This window comes from Notothenia rossii (assembly GCF_949606895.1).
Source record: "Notothenia rossii genome assembly, chromosome: 2".
Classification (NCBI taxonomy): Eukaryota; Metazoa; Chordata; class Actinopteri; order Perciformes; family Nototheniidae; genus Notothenia; species Notothenia rossii.
The window spans coordinates 49,351,516-49,372,290 of record NC_136904.1 but is presented as its reverse complement, the minus strand read 5'-3'; the positions used below and the strand labels follow the sequence as shown (position 1 = coordinate 49,372,290).

At 39.4% G+C, this 20,775-nt stretch overlaps 1 protein-coding gene across 1 annotated transcript; it reads left to right on the top strand.

Annotated features, from left to right (window-relative positions):
- The first annotated feature begins 9,242 nt into the window (after window positions 1-9,242).
- LOC307028905 (uncharacterized protein) lies at window positions 9,243-19,963 on the top strand. The gene is made up of 5 exons (XM_079664312.1): window positions 9,243-9,689; window positions 11,190-11,384; window positions 16,568-16,730; window positions 17,556-17,984; window positions 18,815-19,963. Exons 1-5 carry the CDS (start codon window positions 9,612-9,614, stop codon window positions 18,868-18,870), a joined length of 921 nt encoding a protein of 306 aa, XP_079520438.1. The 5' UTR covers window positions 9,243-9,611; the 3' UTR covers window positions 18,871-19,963.
- Window positions 19,964-20,775: the final 812 nt, after the last annotated feature.

The following is a 20,775-nucleotide window of genomic DNA, read 5'->3' as shown; positions in this document are numbered from 1 at the left end:
TGGAAGTACTTCTGCTGGTAAAAGTGTGTATTGGCGGTTTTGTGAATATTCTTGTTTGCAAATGTGTTTTTGCGGTTATGTGCTGTGTTGTTTAACCATAGTGTAAAGTTCTTCCTATTTTAAAGATATTTTTAAGGAAAATAAGTTTCTCCTTGTTAACAACAAGTCAGTTTTGCAACAGCTATAGAGAACCGCAGTGACGCGTCGTAAAACCAGGAAGTAAGTTAGCATTTTTAGCACTTCCGGTTCCTTCCTCAAAAAGCAATGCATTTTTTCCATAGGGTTTTGGAAAATAGCTCGAAATAAGGTCTTTGGTTGACACAAATTTAAGAGATAAGTCACGTTTTGTTCTACGACATTAAATACGTCAGCAGTGACCCCACTGGGGATTTTTGAAGAGTTTACGTGTCTGAAAAACGATGGTTGTTACCGAGTGGCTGAATAGGACTACAGAAATCGTCGAGGCCGTTGTACGTCATTACGCAGAACACGTAAACACTCCCGCTAAGTTTGTTTTGCCCTGTGTTCTGCTTGAAAGCAAGTACCTGCCTATCTTTAGTATCTGTATATCTATTGTTAGAAATTAAAATCAATGTTGATATGGCGTAATTTGAATTAAATACACTATTTGATTTAAATCAGTTTTAATCTGAAAAACCGGGAGTTCTCACTATTAGCTTAACACTTTTATTCTGAAAATTCGTCACTTCCGGTTAGCATTTAGCATCTGGCGGAATCATACGATTTCAAACCTTGAACCAAGGTGAAATGACATGTGATGTTGTACACTGAGCACACTGGGATTAGCACTCATTTATTGACGATGAATAATGTGTAGCAGGGAATGTTTAAATAACCACAGACGCCAGAATGATGCAATTTAGCTACAGAAAAAGGCAGGAATTGCATTAGACCCGCCCCCCGACAACGCCGGCCAATAGGAGAAGACCTCAGATGACAACAGGAAAAGCAAGCCAAGAATTGATCTCTTCGACCCCCTGACCTGAACTGACCGGTCGGATGTGGAGAGCGCCTCCACTCGCACATTTCATTTTGTACACCACCGCATCTTTTGTGTAATTAAATGCTGTTAACTTTTATAAGCTTCCCTTGACTCTTTTCAGTCTCTCTTGCCTTCAGGGTTCTAGAATTGCTTTCAATTTGGCGTCCCTGGGTGGACCTGAAGCAGGATAGAGCTGAGTAGAGGGGAAGGCTGCAAGCTAACTAGCATCACACCAGGCTGCACAAAGGGAGGACAGGCTACAGACTCACTGCTGGAGTTTTTGGCTGGGCCTAAACGAAAGGTGAGACAGTTACCTGTTCAATTCAAAAACTGTATAGTTAAATAACTTACATTAGGTGCAAGCGTTGGTAGTGATCTGTAGATTGATCTGTGGTGATTGCGGGAAATCAGTTTGACATATTGAACTAATAACAAATCACCTCTGGCTGGCAGAGAACTCTCGGCTCCATAGCTTCTCTTGGACGTAAAATCACATGTACATTTTACATTTATATTCAATTTAATATTCCATTCCTCACATACTTTTGTATATAATAACTTATATTTTGTTTTTCTTGTTATGCTGCTGCAACACAAACATTTCGCAAATTGGGATCAATACAGTAATATCTTATCTTAATTAATTAAGAAATATAACTATTATAATTAGTGTAGCAGCTGACACCTATTTTCAATATGGATTAATCTACCATGTATTTCTTTAGTTCATCTATAAAAATGTCAAAATAGTGAAAATGTTCACGAGACTTATCAAAGTGCAAGGTTATATCTTTAGATGTTTTGTTTTAGCCTATGTACTGTATGTCTTAATGCTCTTACAGTAAATGTGACGGTTTGACTTCCATGAATCTAATATTTTATATCTTCCCAACAGACGAGCTGACAGGAAACCTAACACTCTAACAACCACAACATTGCAAAGGCGAGTAAATGTAAATTAAAAACAATTCACAATTTTTTTATTTCTTCTTCCTTGCAGTGAGGTGAAGCTGACCTTGCACTTGGTGCCAGTAAGGATGTTCCTCACGCAGGCTGAATGTTTCTCCTTCCTTACTGACACAGAAGCCCTTGATTTGCAATGCTTCACTAATAGTCATTTCCCCGGCTCCGTAGGTACACTTTACCTCCAGCACAACGGAAGACCCTACCAGACCATCTGGAGATGCCCCCAACATTCCTGATAAGGGAGATCCACAAATCTGACTCATAGACCTGCATCTGAGTTGCAGTGGTGAATGCCCTGACGCCCTCACATTCATTCATAGTCCCCCACTGTACAGACAAAACACCATCAAGGGCCTGTTGTTGCCCTAGCACCCTGGCAATAAAGGAAGCAGTCACACGCTTTGACCTCAGGACAGCTCCAAAGTTGCTGGCAGTCAACCTTCCTTTCCTGAACAAATGCCAGTTTGGGTTGGTTCGCTGACCAGTGGTAGCCACCTGAATTGCTCTCTGTTGCTCTTCAGACAATGCCATGCTTGCCACAATTTCCTCAGGTCCCTGATGCCCAACAGATTTGATCATTTCAGGAACAGTAAGTGTTTCCAAGCTGTAGTGTTCCTCTTCTGGCTCGGGGGAGAGAAGCCAAGAAATTCCTGAAAACCTGCCCCCGAGTCTGTCCCTCAGCCAGTCACGATCTTCGGAGATGGGCTCTCGTCAGCGGGTTAAATTAGTTATTGGTTTCAACAGTCACATTAAAAAATTTACTAAATCAGCTTACTATCACCTAAAGAACATATCTAGGATTAAAAGACTAATGTCACAGCAGGATTTGGAAAAATATGTCCATGCTTTTATCTTCAGTAGACTGGACTACTGCAATGGTGTCTTCACAGGTCTCACTAAAAAATCTATTCGAAAGCTGCAGCTGATTCAGAACACCGCTGCTCGAGTCCTTACCAACACTAAGAAAGTGGATCACATCGCTCCAGTTCTGAAGTCTTTACACTGGCTTCCTGTGTGTCAAAGAATATATTTCAAAAATACTGCTGCTGTTTATAAAGCACTGAATGGTTTAGGACCAAAATGCATTTCTGACCTCCTGCTAAATGATGAACCATCCAGATCTCTCAGGTCTTCAGGGACTGGTCAGCTTTATGTCCCCAGAGTCAGAACTAAACATGGTAAAGCAGCGTTCAGTTATTATGCTCCAAATATCTGGAACAAACTCCCAGAAACCTGCAGGTCCGCTGCAACTCTTACTACTTTTAAATCCAGGCTGAAGACTTTTCTTTTTGTCGCTGCTTTTAATTGAACTATTCATATCTTAGACTGCACTGTAACTTTTAGCCATGTATTTTTTCTTTTAATGTTTATTTGATTAGCTTTTCTTTTTAATGACTGATTTTAAATGCCATTTTCTTAATGTCTTTCATTTTTTGTAAAGCACTTTGAATTGCCTTGTGTTGAAAAGTGCTATATAAATAAAATTGCCTTGCCTTGCCTAATAAAGATTTCATGTGACACATAAAATTGATTTGTTGATGGGAATTAATGTGAATAAATTAACTCTAGGTTAACGGTACTCTTGCTATCACTACTCACCGACACTATAAACCTTGTCCCTCATGCTAGCCCTGACAACACCGGTAAGCACACCTTCATCTAGGCTGCACTGTTACGTGTCCTGACTTGTAGTGGTTCTCTCCTCTGTCTACACTCTTCTTGTCATCTTTGTAAAACGATATCAGACTGGTAATTGACACAGCCATGACTTCTAGTTAAATTCAGTGTGGCTAAAATGAAAAGCTTTGTTAAAATATGCAAGCATGTGAAAGTCAAATTCAGCTTTATTGTAAAAAATTCTACATGTGTTATACATCCAGAAATATCGAAATATCGTTTCCCACAGTGTGACATGTATACATAAAACAAAACAAAAAGGGCCTAGATAAACGTGATATACATTAAACAAAACAAAAAGGGCCTAGATAAACGTGGTATACAGTTTAAAATATTAATATATTTAATTTAAAGTGTTCAAAGTGCAGTTTCAGTGCAAGTCAGTTGAAACGATCTTAAGTTGGCGTGACGTTGAAGTCGTGCGACCCTGCTGCTGTACTGGCTTGTAGTTCGTTTATAGCATAACGTTAGCATTTCGCTTTTGGCGACTAGATTTATGATTCAGAAATTATAAAAGTAGGGTTGACATGTGGAGATTATCCGGCTGAACAAAACGTGATCCCTCTCTTAAATGTGTGTCAACCAAAGACCTTATTTCGAGCTATTTTCCAAAATCCTATGGAGAATTTGCATTGGTTTTTCTAGAAGGAACCGGAAGAAATTTACTTCCGGGTTTTACGACGCGTCACTGCGGTTCTCTATTCCCTAGTGGATTAAGCTGGAAATTAAAATAGCGCACTCTGGTGGTAGTACAGAATTATTACACAAATAGAAGAAACACCATAACATTGTGAAGTATAATTTTAAGTGTTATAAATAAACACATGCTTGATCGCCAAGATAGCATTGCAAGTGGTTTCTAATTATAAGAGAAGAAACTTTACATAATACTTTTTCAAACACCAATTTATTGAAGCTAACAGAAGTAGTGACATTAGCATAATTTCATACATTTCGGTATGCACTGTACACAGGAGATTTGGATTTGAACCATATTCATATTTCAAAGTCAAAACCATACACGGTACAACTTTATTTTAACATTTCATATTTTAATTTTGCATATTTTTTATATATTAATTAACTTTATTAATATTTTACCTAAAACTTAAAAAATAAAAAATAAAATCTTGAGCAAATAAAAAAAGAAAAAAAAAAGATTTAAAGTTCGGACGAACAGCAACGAAGGTGGTAGTCAGAAGATTAGTGCTTCATCTTTGATAACTTAATAAATAATTAGAGAACATATCACCAAAACAAACTAAGTTGAGACTAGACGCAGGGCCAGGCTCAACAGCAGATATCAAGGGAAGGATAAAAATCAGATCAGATGCTATAACAGTTCCTAATCTTAGACAAAAGACATGGAACCACATGGAGAAACTGTTGGAACAATGGCAAACGAGAGGACTGTATCCAGTTGATGATCAACCAGCACCAACGAAAGCCCATAGAAAAGCAGTAATTGACCATGAAAATGGAGAATACCTGCGAGAACAAAAAGCATGGATCAAAGCCGGACAACCCCCTTGGTATGGACCTGCTAAAAGCGCTATGAACAGAGCTGAAAAAAGAAAATCTAGAGTTACAAGTCTGGTACTCCATCTAAAATATGTCAGCCAAGAATCAATAAACAGCATGTATGTGGCTCAAGGAGCAGAGCTCACAGCAAAGGAAGATAAGAAAGAAAAGACAGAAGAAGCTCCAGTAATCCAACCTTCAAAGCTCCTTCCAAGCCTGACAGATGCGCCTCCTCCCTACATGACAGATAGCGGCTGGAGAAGGAGGATTGAAATACCAATCATGGACTCACAGAGACATGGAAGCATTAGTGGCAAAACTACCTCCACTCACAAGGAAGTCAGAAGTGGGTGAATGATCTGGAGAAATACACAGTCCAAGACTACCTGTGCTTGGGAGACATGAGGTCACTGCTTGGACGGATAGAAGGAAGACTAGAGGCAAGAGCAGTGGATTCCAAGGCCAAATGCACCAACTCTCCAGATTACATTTTCTTCAACAAAGTCAGGTAGAGGTATTGGGCTGCCATTCCTCAAATCTACCCAACAACCAGGAGGTTTCCGAGGAGGCAGAGGCAGAGGAAAAGTTCTCCGGTTTGAGGGATGCTACATATGCAATCAGCTGGGCCATTGGGCTAGAGATTGTCCACAACAACAAATGAAATACGCACCAAACAACGGCCCACCATGCAGTTTCCATGATGACGACGGAGGCAGGGGGTCCCAGAGATATCAAAGACGTACATGATTTCCAAACATGAACCAAATGCCACTGACAGCCTGGTATCAACCACAACAATGAGGAAGCTTAGAGGACCGGACCATCTGGTGATGCATCTTCAGCACAAGGGTATTTTGAAATCCAGCTACATAGAGCCACATGTCACCACAGGAGGGAGAGGTTGAATGTTATTTAAAAGATAGTGAGTAGAATATTGCATTTACACATAGAGCATCCACAGATTAGAAGTAGCAGAGTAGAACATTTAGCAGACTATTTTTGTAATTATGAGAAGGAAAATACATTACGAGTGATGTTGTTCCCCCACACAGAAAACTATTGTGTCCACACAGCTAGTAAGGTCAAGAAGACGGGCTTTCACCCAAAATATGCAAGGGGCGGCGATACACCTGACGTGAAGCTGTCCAGACCTGAAAACAGAAACTCGATTCTGCTGTGGTGAAGTCTGGCTACAAAGGGAGGTGTTCCAATAGGGTCGCTTGTCTCAAACCAGTGAAGAAGTCAACAAGAACCCAGCAGAACTAGAGAGTGACTGTTAGCGGGAGAACTGTGACGGAGCGACAGAGACTGGCCCAACATTTTCCAGCCAGTACATAGATAGACCCCGTCAGAAGACCGGGGCTGTGTTTAAAGGGGAACTTCATTTATTCTTAGCCAGAAGTTAAGTTTTTAATCAAACAATTATGTGATTTATGGAGTCAGATTACAATTTTATAATCGGTCTGAAGTATCTGTTTTAAGGCATGAGCCGCAGATTAAATAACATAACACTGATTAAGAGCTTGGATGAAGAAGTTGTAGGGTTTTTACATCAGTTTCAAGAATCAGTCTTTATTTATTTATTCTTGAGTAACTTTACTGATTTATAATGTAGTGCGTAAGGCAATATCTCATTTGAGTGAGGGGCACCAGCCCTTCATGCAGGTCACTCTCTGTGAGAATAGTTCAGATTTTCCCTCCAGTTTGGAGAAAGATTATTTTATCATATGTTAGTTCAGCAGTGTCAACCAATCCTCTAATCCTAGAATTATTGAGATGCATTAGCGACACCAGGGGTATTGTTTTTCGTAGCAACGATGATGCATAATACCATCACAAAAGCCATTATTGAAACAAGTAAACTATTTTTTGTGCTAATGGCTGATTTTTTAGTGAATATGCATTTATACCATCAGAAAACCATACATCATACGATATTTTTGTACGCCTTGTGGGTACACGGAGAAGTTATATTTATTTAATGCAACGTCGTGGGTTTTACATGTCCTATTCATAATAGGGTAATCATTGCAATATTAATTGAGCATTTTATGCTCAAAGGAGGGAGTGTCATGATTATACAGATATGTTGATTTCAGTGACGTTGTAGTTAATAAATAATAACATGTAGTCAACAATAGGTCTCATAACAACAAGAGGTACGCCAAAGCTTGGGCCTCCTCCAAGGAGGGAGTGGTCCAGTTTTAGATATTAGACAAATAGAAGTGGATGAATATGTCAGAACTCTGAGTAATATTATGCAAGTTTTGTTTACACAGGCTAGGAAAACGACAGAGATACCAGACGAGACACCAGAAGAGACTCCTGTTCGGACAGGTGATTGGGTGAGGGTGAAAGTTCACAAAAGACAGTGGGCTCATCCCCGGTGGACGGAAGCGTGAAAAGTTGTAACAAACTTCACACGCGCTCCGGTTTAAAGGTAAAGAAAAAGGAGCAAATTGACACCACCTCACACATTGTCACCCTTCACTGGCAACTTCCAGAACATTATTGGGAGTAAAGACTGATTTGGCAGAGCTGGAACAAAACAATAAATAGAAATAAGATAAAGATAGAAACAGCTCAAAAGACAAATAGTCCATAGATTTTTATAGATTGTACATTTAAGTGAAAACCTTTTTTTTTTTTTACATCTGAAAAAAAGTCCAATGAGACGAGAACAAAGCCAAACCAATTGTGGGGTCCCCTAGGGATAAGAGGCAAAATAGCATTGTTGATTGTGCTCATTACACTTGGTACGTTTCTGGTTGGAAGGGGAGTACAATATCAAGTAAAACATGGAACCATTAATTCACTCATAAAGAATGCCCACATCGCTAACAAGACTCCAGCTGTGTTTCAGAGACTTTCACTTATCCCCAGAGCCAAAAGATCAGCTGAGCAACAAGAGGAGGAGTTAGAAATACTCGGTCCCAAACAAGAGGCGGTTATAATCAAGATGATTCACCCCCCCTATATGCAGTTCTTGTATCAAATGATGAGATGGGTTTAAGTGATCGGGATATGTAAGTGATGGGGATTTACAGATTAGGGGAATCTCTAAATACACTGGATCCATGTTTTAGTCTGTACCAGAAACACCCCCTGTTAAGCTATGAACAACTGACCGGTGACCTATCTGAGCACAATTATTGAAAATGATTGTTAGACACAGGCTACTAACCCACAAGTACAGCTTTGTACGTACAAACTCTATGAACAAGATTCCCCAGCAGATTGTGGCGACATTGCAGATATGTCCAGTCACAAAAGTTACTAAGGTTCTAAATAACAGTGGGATTAAAGTGATGGAGAAAATATGGAGACGTTCTTTTATAGTGTGTGAAATATGTGGTGTTTGAAACATGTAGGTATTTAAAGGTATAGAAGAAAATGGTTTCCTGAAAGAGTTAATTGGAGTAAACATGTTACAGTGCAATGGTAAAATTATTAGTAGACATGAATTGTGTTTAGATGACATTTAACAACTAAGATGGATAGTAAGATTAGGAAAATAGAGTGGAAAAGGTTGGATTTATTTTACCTGAGTGTATTAGAATTAACTATAGATAATGCGTCCCGAGATCTCTCTCTCTCTCTCCGCCTGTCAGAACGCTACGACCCCAACCTCCAAGCAGACAAAAGACCTCACCACGGAAGACTCCTCCTCCTCCATCGAACAGACAGAGAAGCAGAGCTGAACCAACAATGACAAGACTTTATCCAGAACCATCTCCACCTGAGGAATCCAGAACTACACGTGACATAAAAAGGCACACTCTCATCGGTCCCCCACAGGACATGAAGTTCCAAGCTGAGCCACAAGATTTAGGCACAAGAGCAGAGTATGGGACATGAGAGCGGAATACGCCCTCCATGAGACCAGTAGAGACTGTAAAGGAGGAGATGAAATGCAAAGCAGATGGGACACTGAAAAGAGTTACAGCGGAAGGATCCAAGAGCGGATGGACTGAGGAGAAGGTGGACGGAGGAGAGGAAAGGACGGAGGAGTTGGCATGGTCCGGCAGAACGTGAGGGGGTCGTGGCTTGACAACCAGAGGGGGAGAGAAGGAAAACCAACAAGTCCTCCAACTAATACGACCAAATAGGTCGATTGTTTTCCTTGTTTTCCGACCCATTAATACGACCCAGAGCAGCGTTTTCAATCAACGGGTGCGTCAGCCTGTATACCTTTACGACCCACGGGCGCGTTTTAAATCAACGGGAGGCGGCGTAATGACGTACAACGTCCTCGACAACTTCTGTTAACAACCATCGTTTTTCAGACACGTACACTCTTCAAAAATCACGGCTGTCTGTCGTAGAACAAAACGTGATCCGTCTCTTAAATTTGTGTCGACCACAGACCTTATTTCGAGCTATTTTCCCAAATCCTATGGAGAAATCTCATTGGTTCTGAGGCGAGGGAACCGGAAGTGGTAAAATGCTAACTCACCGGGGTTTTGGACTCGTCACTGCATCACTGACAACATCCATTTATTTCCCAGACAAGCTAATAAACGTGAGTAGTCAGATATCAAAAGTATATTCATTTTGGGATATGTATTATGTTGTTTTATTTTGTCGTCTAGTACAGTGACTAAGATTACTATGTTTACCTAGGAATAATGATAGCAAAGCTAAATTAGCCAAAAGTAGAATCAGCTAACGTTAACGTGATCCATCGATTCATGCGGTTGATCCAAATGTTATCACACGTCACATTCTTTATAACTATATTAAATACTATTTATCTATTAAGTGAAGAGTGACTAGGGGTGTAATACTGCCGGAACACCGCTCCGGCACCTAAAACGGGGATGGTTGTTAGCATCTGGTGATAGCTAGCTATGATAACGGATAGGCTAAGAGGCTAATGTACCTAATGTAATGTTTACACAGTTAACTTTAATCTAAGTTATCTCAGTGGGTCTGAAACAGTTTGGTCACCATATATGGAAATACATATTTCCAAGGCACACTTTTATATTATTCTAATGTTCCACAATAGGAGTCGGAAATTCAAGTTCTTAGGTTCAATAGCTCCTTTGGTAGTATACAAATACAGGTTCATAGGTTGCAGGTCGCAGGTTCAACGTCACACAGCGCCCTAAAAAAAAATCGAATGAATCTAAAACATCGATGAAATCATTACAATTCATACTATTGGACATACAACAAATGCATAAAAAAAAAAAACAGTAAATAGTTAAATATGCACAAAGATACATTTAAAAAAAGTATTATTCTTATCATTTTTTTTTATTATTGAAATGTATACAGTTAAGTTTCATATGGGTGTTGACAGATGTATCCATAGATTTAGTTACTTTTGCCCTCAAAGTGCACAAGATTGATGCATTTAACTTCCCGGGGGCCTCCGGACCCCCCTAGAGGACATGAGGTCCACCCCCACTTAAAACATATTCACATGGATAGGATACTAAATAAATGTGCACACTTTTTATATAGTAACCTTTGTACTTCAGCAGGAGGGAGTTAGTTTATAAAGGTCCTTCACTGATCACTTAACTATCACGCAGCTGTGTGCAGCATTTACTGTAAGAATCACAAATTTATTCAATAATGCAGACTTAATAAATGACCATTCTTTGTTGATTCTGGCTGGAGTTTTAATTGACAGTAGTTACATAAGCTTCAAAATGAGCCACAACTGCGCGTGCACACATGCAGAACTTATAGAATTAGCAATACACCCCTGGTAATGATGATTTTAGTATTATTTTCTGTGATGATGGAGCATCAACTTTTGGATCAACCAGATATTGACAGATTAGGGTTGTCCTTAACAGTCACTTTAAACATGTGACTGACTCTGTATAACATTGTTTTCCTTACTCTTTTGATTTTTGTTCATCCTATCTAAAAGATAAAAAAACATGAGTTCATTGTTTTAACAAGATTTTTCACGATATAATAAAATACATGAATCCTGTAAACATTTGTAGTATAGTATTCTTATTTTTGGTATTCCCTGACATTATCTGTGTTTCTGTTACAGATGCCAAATCAAAAAGTGTGCCAGACATGCAGGCAAAGCATAGGAGTAGCAAGTAAAAAATGCAATCAATGTGGTGCCATCCAACCCTACAAAGAGAAACTCTCCAAGCAAAAAGAAAAGGTTGCACAGGAGTGGAAGGCCACGCAAAAGAAAAACCACAGTGTCAACAAAGTGTATGACTCGACACATTTACTGGTAAGCTTTTTTCTCTTGCAGATGTCAGTTATCATAAAAAAGTGTGTAGATAATCCCTGATCTTAATCTTTTTATACAAATTGTTAAATTACTTAATTGATTTATACTTTCCAACAGTCGCCCTCATTTACTTTTTAAAAATAATCCTAATTTCTTAATTAAGTTTATGTGAGAAGTACAGACTAGTGCACGATTACTGCACTTCATGTAATGTGTTAAGCAAAATTGTTGTCACCGTTGTATTTAAATCTGTAAAGGCATAACACATTTTTTCGAACTGATGTTAGATAGTGTTTGTACTTGCAAGCACCCAGTTTTAGTAAAACATTATTTCTTTACCAGAAGTAACATAGTTCAGGCCAGTGGTAATTCCTAGAATCAGAGCTTCAATGTACATGTTTTTCTAAATATATCTTACAAAAAAACCTGCATTTTGGTGTTTTATATTTTATTTTGGAACTTCATGGTATGGAAAACACATAATTATGTGACTATGGTTTCCAAAAGTAAAATAAATGAAATATCATATACATTTTTGAATAAATGGTAAAACCAAGAATGTCACAGAATCAAAACCAGCCCATATTAATATAGTGCTTGAAAGACAATCCAGACCTGGAAAGAGTTAGTATTAATAAAGAGGCCCTTAAAAGCACTTTCATTAAGCTTACCAGAGTCTCTGACTTTGAGCCGTGTTCGAACAGTCATTTCAAAATTCCCCTGTAACACCAGCTTTACATCTGAAGTGCTGTTAATGCAGAACTTTGAACCTGAAATGATATAGGTTATAGCTTGCTGACATGTTTCAAAGCTAAATGTAGCTTATTCAGATATCTGAATGTGAGAGTTAAATGGACCCATATAGAGAGCCGCAGTGACGCGTCCTTAAACCCGGAAGTAAACTTCTTCCGGTTCCTTCGTCTAAAACGCAATGCAATTTCTCCATAGGATTTTGGAAAATAGCTCGAAATAAGGTCTGTGGTTGACACATATTTAAGAGATGGATCACGTTTTGTTCAGCCAGATAATATCCACATGTCAACCCTACTTTTATAATTTTTGAATAATAAATCTAGTCGGCAGAAGCAAAATGCTAACGTTATGCTATAAACGAACTACAAGCCAGTACAGCAGCAGGGTCGCACGACTTCAACGTCATGCCAACTTAAAATCGTTTCAACTGACTTGCACTGAAACTGCACTTTGAAAACTTTAAATATATTAACATTTTAAACTGTATACCCCGGTTATCTAGGCCCGTTTTGTTTAATGTATACCACGTTTATCTAGGCCCTTTTTGTTTTATGTATACATGTCACACTGTGGGAAACGATATTTTGATATTTCTGGATGTATAACACATGTAGAATTTTTGACAATAAAGCTGAATTTGACTTTCGCGTGCTTGCATATTTTAACAAAGCTTTTCATTTTAGCCACACTGAATTTAACTAGAAGTCATGGCTGTGTCAATTACCAGTCTGATATCGTTTTACAAAGATGACAAGAAGAGTGTAGATAGAGGAGAGAACCACTACAAGTCAGGACACGTAACAGTGCAGCCTAGATGAAGGTGTGCTTACCGGTGTTGTCAGGGCTAGCATGAGGGACAAGGTTTATAGTGTCGGTGAGTAGTGATAGCAAGAGTACCGTTAACCTTTTAAGACCGAGTTAATTTATTCACATTAATTCCCATCAACAAATCAATTTTATGTGTCACATGAAATCTTTATTAGGCAAGGCAATTTTATTTATATAGCACTTTTCAACACAAGGCAATTCAAAGTGCTTTACAAAAAATGAAAGACATTAAGAAAATGGCATTTAAAATCAGTCATTAAAAAGAAAAGCTAATCAAATAAACATTAAAAGAAAAAATACATGGATAAAAGTTACAGTGCAGTCTAAGATATTAATAGTTCAATTAAGAGCAGCGACAAAAAGAAAAGTCTTCAGCCTGGATTTAAAAGTAGTAAGTTGCAGCGGACCTGCAGGTTTCTGGGAGTTTGTTCCAGATATTTGGAGCATAATAACTGTACGCTGCTTTACCATGTTTAGTTCTGACTCTGGGGACAGAAAGCTGACCAGTCCCTGAAGACCTGAGAGATCTGGATGGTTCATCATTTAGCAGGAGGTCAGAAATGCATTTTGGTCCTAAACCATTCAGTGCTTTATAAACAGCGGCAGTATTTTGAAATCTATTCTTTGACACACAGGAAGCCAGTGTAAAGACTTCAGAATTGGAGCGATGTGATCCACTTTCTTAGTGTTAGTGAGGACTCGAGCAGCGGTGTTCTGAATCAGCTGCAGCTTTCTAATAGATTTTTTAGTGAGACCTGTGAAGACACCATTGCAGTAGTCCAGTCTACTGAAGATAAAAGCATGGACACGTTTTTCCAAATCCTGCTGTGACATCAGTCTTTTAATCCTAGATATGTTCTTTAGGTGATAGTAAGCTGATTTAGTAAATTTTTTAATGTGACTGTTGAAACCAATAACTAATTTAACCCGCTGACAAGAGAGCCTACCTCCGAAGATCGTGACTGGCTGAGGGACAGACTCGGGGGCAGGTTCTCAGGAATTTCTTGGCTTCTCTCCCCCGAGCCAGAAGAGGAACACTGCAGCTTGGAAACACTTACTGTTCCTGAAATTATCAAATCTGTTGGGCATCAGGGACCTGAGGCAATTGTGGCAAGCATGGCATTGTCTGAAGAGCAACAGAGGGCAATTCAGGTGGCTACCACTGGTCAGCGAACCAACCCAAACTGGCATTTGTTCAGGAAAGGAAGGTTGACTGCCAGCAACTTTGGAGCTGTCCTGAGGTCAAAGCGTGTGACTGCTTCCTTTATTGCCAGGGTGCTAAGGCAACAACAGGCCCTTGATGGTGTTTTGTCTGTACAGTGGGGGACTATGAATGAATGTGAGGGCGTCAGGGCATTCACCACTGCAACTCAGATGCAGGTCCATGAGTCAGATTTGTGGCTCTCCCAATCAGGAATGTTGGGGGCATCTCCAGATGGTCTGGTAGGGTCTTCCGCTGTGCTGGAGGTAAAGTGTCCCTACGGAGCAAGGGAAATGACAATTAGTGAAGCATTGCAAATCAAGGGCTTCTTTGTCAGTAAGGAAGGAGAAACATTCAGCCTGCGTGAGGAACATCCTTACTGGCACCAAGTGCAAGGTCAGCTTCACCTCACTGCAAGAAAGAAGAAGAAATAATACAATTGTGAATTGTTTTTAATTTACATTTACTCGCCTTTGCAATGTTGTGGTTGTTAGAGTGTTAGGTTTTCTGTCAGCTCGTCTGTTGGGAAGATATAAAATATAGTTTCATGGAAGTCACACCGTCACATATACTGTAAGAGCATTAAGACATACAGTACATAGGCTAAAACAAAACATCTAAAGATATAACCTTGCACTTTGATAAGTCTCGTGAACATTTTCACTATTTTGACATTTTTATAGATGAAAATTGAACTAAAGAAATAAATGGTAGATTAATCCATATTGAAAAAAGGTGTCAGCTGCTACACTAATTATAATAGTTATATTTCTTAATTAATTAAGATAAGATATTACTGTATTGATCCCAATTTGGGAAATGTTTGTGTTGCAGCAGCATAACAAGAAAAACAAAATATAATTTATTATATATACAAAAGTATGTGAGGGATGGAATATTAAATTGAATATAAATGTAAAATGTACATGTGATTTTACGTCCAAGAGAAGCTATGGAGCAGAGAGTTCTCTGCCAGCCAGAGGTGATTTGTTATTAGTTCAATATGTCAAACTGATTTCCCTGACTACAATCTTTAGTTACATGGTGAAAAGTTATGCTGCTTGTACTAATAAGACTTATCATATAAGCCACACAGGTTTTAATAGGATGTATTCATTATCTTTACTTGTGTTGCGGTCTTTTCAGCAGCGCCATCTCTATAACGGCGATACAGTCACTACCCATTATTTACATTTCACCGTGACATGGACAAAAATGTAACGTCAGCTTACCTCATGGCACGAATCCAGACTCTCCTTTGGAAAACATTGGCCGGGAAACGATAGAACGAGCACGTTCCATGCGAAGACCTGTGGCTGCAACCCGGAGCAAAGCAACAAACCATTGCGTAGCTAACTACAGTAGTAGCGCTAGCTTTAGCTAACGTTAGCCAACGAAACGAACTGCCGAGTAAAATTGGAAAACACTGGTAATTAATTATTCTATAATTTGTAAAACTACGGTGTTAAAAACGACAATTTCAAAAATACAGATTCTAATGGTCAGATATAGATATACAGATACTAAAGATAGGCAGGTACTTGCTTTTAAGCAGAACACAGGGGAAAACAAACTTAGCGGGAGTGTTTACGTGTTCGGCGTAATGACGTACAACGGCCTCGACAATTTCTGTAGTCCTATTCAGCCATTCGGTAACAACCATCGTTTTTCAGACACATAAACTCTTCAAAAATCCCCAGTGGGGTCACTGCTGATGTATTTAATGTCGTAGAACAAAACGTCAATTACCTCTTAAATTTGTGTCAACCACAGACCTTATTTCGAGCTATTTTCCAAAACCCTATGGAAAAAATGCATTGCTTTTTGAGGAAGGAACCGGAAGTGCTAAAAATGCTAACTTACTTCCGGGTTTTACGACGCGTCACTGCGGTTCTCTATTAGGGATGCCAGAAACTGACCATGATCAAAATCGGACAGCCCTGGCGAATATTAATCGATTATTCGCCGCCGAATTGAAACTAAGCCAGGAAAAAAAAGAAAAACATAAATAATAATAAAAATATATATAAATAAAATCGAATTTTAAAAATAAATGTTGATTATGGAGACTGTAACGAATATTCGAAAAATAGAATAATCGCTGGCATCCCTAACCCATATAAAAATAACTATGCCCATGTAAAAAAAACCTCAAAGTGAACCCGAGCTCGATAAACTTCTTTTTTTTTTTACAGTTCTTTTTTAGGGGCTCCCCTAAAAGGGGTCTAAAATCACACCTGGTTAATTGTGGGGTGCCTTCCTCAATGTGCACACGTATCACATCAGTGCATTTTTCACTTATGCAAAATAAATGGAGTTATAATGGCTTTAGGTGTGTGAAAATGTTTAGAGCTGTTGTGTACATAATATTTCTTGTTTTTTTGTGTCCATTGTGTTCCAGCTCCACAAATGGAAAATGTTAGATCGGCGTCCCATCCTCCTTCTTGCCAAGAGAGGCACAAATGGTTTTGCGGCCGATTGCATCTGTCCATGGCAAATCGAGACAGAAGATGGTAACAATGCACTTGTTACCATAAAGAGGATTTACGAAAGCCTTATTAATGGTAAAGTATACAAATCTGCATGCTATATTTCAGCAATTTATCTGTTAACATTTTTTGTAAATTAGTTGCTCAGTTATCTGGTTTTAAATGTAAAAAAATGTGAATCACTGTTTACCAAGTAGTAAAAATATGTCGTTATGTCTTGTTTTGTCAGTTAAAGGGCCCATGTCATGCTTTTCTGATTATTACCCGTCCCCTTGTGTGTTATGAAGCTTTTCCTGCATGTAAACGGTCTGCAGAGTCACAAACCCTCAAAGTACACCCTGTAGCGAGTAAAACTCTAACACAGAAAATACCTGTCTATGCTGCTCTTTTTCAATTTTTTTCTTCCTGAGTATAGTGACGTAACGGGCATAGTGACATACCGGCTCACACACACACACTCACTCAGCCTTATCTTTTCTCAGCCGAGGCTCCGTGGATCTCCTCACGCACAAACGCGCTCACACTCACAGCCTGGCTGTGAGTGTGTGTGTGTGTGTGTGCGCTCAGGCTGAGTTCCTCGCTGTCTCGCAGACCCCACGAAGCAACCAGGAAACAACACCAGTAATCCAGCTCACAATGTCTGCTCCTCGAGCCTCAAAGGGCGGAGCAGCAAGCCCCCCAACGTCCCGCCAACACGGCACCCAGACCCCACGCAGCATTCTCATCTGTTTGTCCTTACTGGTTTCATTTCCTGGTTGCTAACAAACGCCATTGTAACACATAATCACTGATGTTCCGCTGTTTTATTTTTAGCTGTAATTACTCAGATTATAAATGTATATGGCGGATTATACTTGGTCATTTATTCACCATGCGTCTACTTTTTTTTCTTCTCAATAGTGACTTTGGCAGTTGAACCTGAGGGCCCTTCAACCACACAGGCAGAAATGGCCGCAGGCCCAGGATCAGACTTGTCTGTACCTCTTACCACCGAGAATGACACTGAGTTCACTCTCTTCCTCACTCCTGTGTCCTCCGGCCTGACTCCTGCTCTCTCCTCCGGGCTGACTCCTGCTCTCTCCTCCGGCCTGACTCCTGCTCTCTCCTCCGGGCTGACTCCTGCTCTCTCCTCCGGCCTGACTCCTGCTCTCTCCTCCGGCCTGACTCCTGCTCTGTCCTCCGGCCTGACTCCTGCTCTCTCCTCCGGCCTGACTCCTGCTCTCTCCTCCGGCCTGACTCCTGCTCTCTCCTCCGGCCTGACTCCTGCTCTCTCCTCATTGTCTTCCTCACAGGAAAGAAGACCAACGAGGAATAAAGTGGCAATTAATGGTATGTGCGGGTTAATTAGTAATTATCTTATTTACATAGACTGAAACTGTGTTTGATTTTGCACATTGAATTAGTTAAAGAGAAAGAAAACAATCATCGGTACAATTAGAATACACCACCTTTTGTTTTGTTTAAGACTTTGCAGTATCAAAAGTCTCAGTGCCATTTTGAACAGTTTAATTGAGCACAAAGTGATGTTAGGCAATGTTTAGGAGGTTATTGCTGAACTTCAACTTATTACCATCTTTTAATTCCTTGCAGAATGTCCCATTCATCAAGGGTCAGACACTTTCCCCTACAAAAAACTACTGAGGGAACGAATCAGGGAGTTTTGTTTAGAAAATATTTTAAAATAAATAAACAATGACAATAATGTTTCCGTGGAACCAAGTCTTATTTTATTGGATTTTCGTATACTTTGTTTAAAAGGAGTGTTTCAGTCTTAAGCATGACTGCTAATGTAAATATTGAAATTACAGTAACAATAATTTATTATTAATTTAAGGTTGAGGTACTTGTGTAATGCTTCATGTCGCATTAATGCATCATGTCCAGCCATTTATTTGTATATTACATTTTTTCTTGTAATCCTTTGTAGGTGAATTCCTATTCTTGGCAGTAAAAATATTTTTTAAAATAATAATAGTATTCCAAAATATTAAACTGATGGGGAAAATGCTATTGACTATGTTACAGTCCTTCATATGTTTGAGTTAATCGTATCTACTATTATTTCAAATTATCATTTGATTTCACTGGACTTTTTGTATTTACATGTATGACATTTGAAAAAAATGGAGTTTACCTAAAATCTGTGTTTCTTTACTCAGGGCCATACCGAGGTGTTGGTGCAGTGGCAGTCTTGCTCTGGATGGTATGTATCTAATCTGAAGTTTCCTTCAGTGTAGCTGATGGGTCTGGCAGAACAGGGGCCACAAAGTAGTCTTACCAACCAACTTCATCAACCCTGAGATCACTAACTTAAACATTTTGGGTTCCTCAGCAGTAAATTGAATTTAGTTGATCACATGGGGGTGGGGAGCCATGTCATCAATGGCTCTATCAGACGTTTGCGCCATAAAGTAAGACATCCAAGTTCTCTGCCCTTCGTCATTCAGACATCGCGCCCTAGAAACGCTGTCTGATTGTAACACATAAGCAGGGAAGTAGCCTACATTGAAATAGAAATTAAAATAAAATATACAATAGAGTTTATCCTTGATCAATATCACTAAAGGTTAAATGATTGATATGTGAGGCTGGATGGTATTTGATCTCTTTTGTAATTACTGACTTGTTACATTTGTTCTTAATAATTATACTATAAGTATAGTTAGTAGTAGTAAGTAGTATTATTTCTGTGTGCAGTCTTGCAGGCAGTTGTCTAAGTTTAGTGCTGTATGTTTGGGCATTGATAAGACGGCAAATTCAAAGAATTGGTCAAATGAAACATTGACTTTGAAATAAAAAATGTACCTTGTATTATATATGATGTACGTGTTATATATAAATATATACATTATACTGCACTTTCATCATGATATTTTTGAGTGACTTAGTGTATCTTCTCATTTGAAATAGCATTGTCAACATACTGTAGAACTACATATTCCAAACAATTGAAAAAAAGTAATACTTTTTGCTGTGTTTCTGTTTTACAATGGGGCAAAGTGGAACAATTCCTGGTAGCCAAAGGAAAACTTTTCCAGTTAAATATGGCTGACTTTTTTTTTTTCTACTTTGGAGTAATAAAATACATATAAAAAAAACATCTATGTAAGTGTTGTGCCTATTTGTGTTCTTATGTTATCAGTGAGCTGAAGCCAAGACAAATACAAATATATGTTTTAAGTGTATCCATACAAACTCATTCTCTAAAACTGTCATGATTGGTCTGTTGTGAATGACACCCATGAGGAAAAAGGTCCTATACATTATATCTCATCGGCAGGGCTGTGATGTGATGAGGCCCTCGCGAGCGTCGACGGGGGGGTGGTGTGTAAACCCTGGACACACCAAGCTGATTACAGCTAGTGGAGCCTCGCAGCAGAAACTGTGGCGCGCTCAATTGCGCCGCATTTGCGCATCAGATGAGGCTCCCTCCACAAGATGAGGGCGAGAGGCAGACGCAGTCTGTGTGATCGGCGTGTATGGAGGGGCGGGCCTGCACATCGGCATATCACAGACTGGTGCATACATTGTACAGGCGGCAATTTGAAATGGAACGCAGCCCACACACGGCAGACAAACCCAAACACCTTTGGAACACGCCACCTCCAGACACATTAACATGCACTCCCCTAACTTTCCCCTAATCTGACATTGTATTTCATTCCATAACATATAAATATACTGTTCACCCATGTGAAACACACACACTGAAACCAAAATAATTTACAAACATGTACAAATCTTTCATATGCGATGGAAACTTCTGAAGCAATGGAAACAGGATTCAGAGAGACACGAGGAGAGCAGGAACTTTGATGGCAAACTGATGGTTTATTCACAAGACATGTTGTGTGCCACGAATTGACACAAAAGATGCCAAACCAATTCTGAAGATCTCTACCCCAGACCCATATTTAGCTAGTTCTGAGAGAAGAATCAACATTGTGCATAACAAGATAAAACCAACACCTCTATCAGCTGACGCCAATCGGCAGGAACGGGGAGACAAAACACTGAGAGCACAGCAGCCAAGGCTACAGGTGCCTGTGCTCAGTCAGGACAAGACCTGGTGGGTATACCACGAAACTGGTTCAACCTAACCTGGATATGTTTGAGTTAG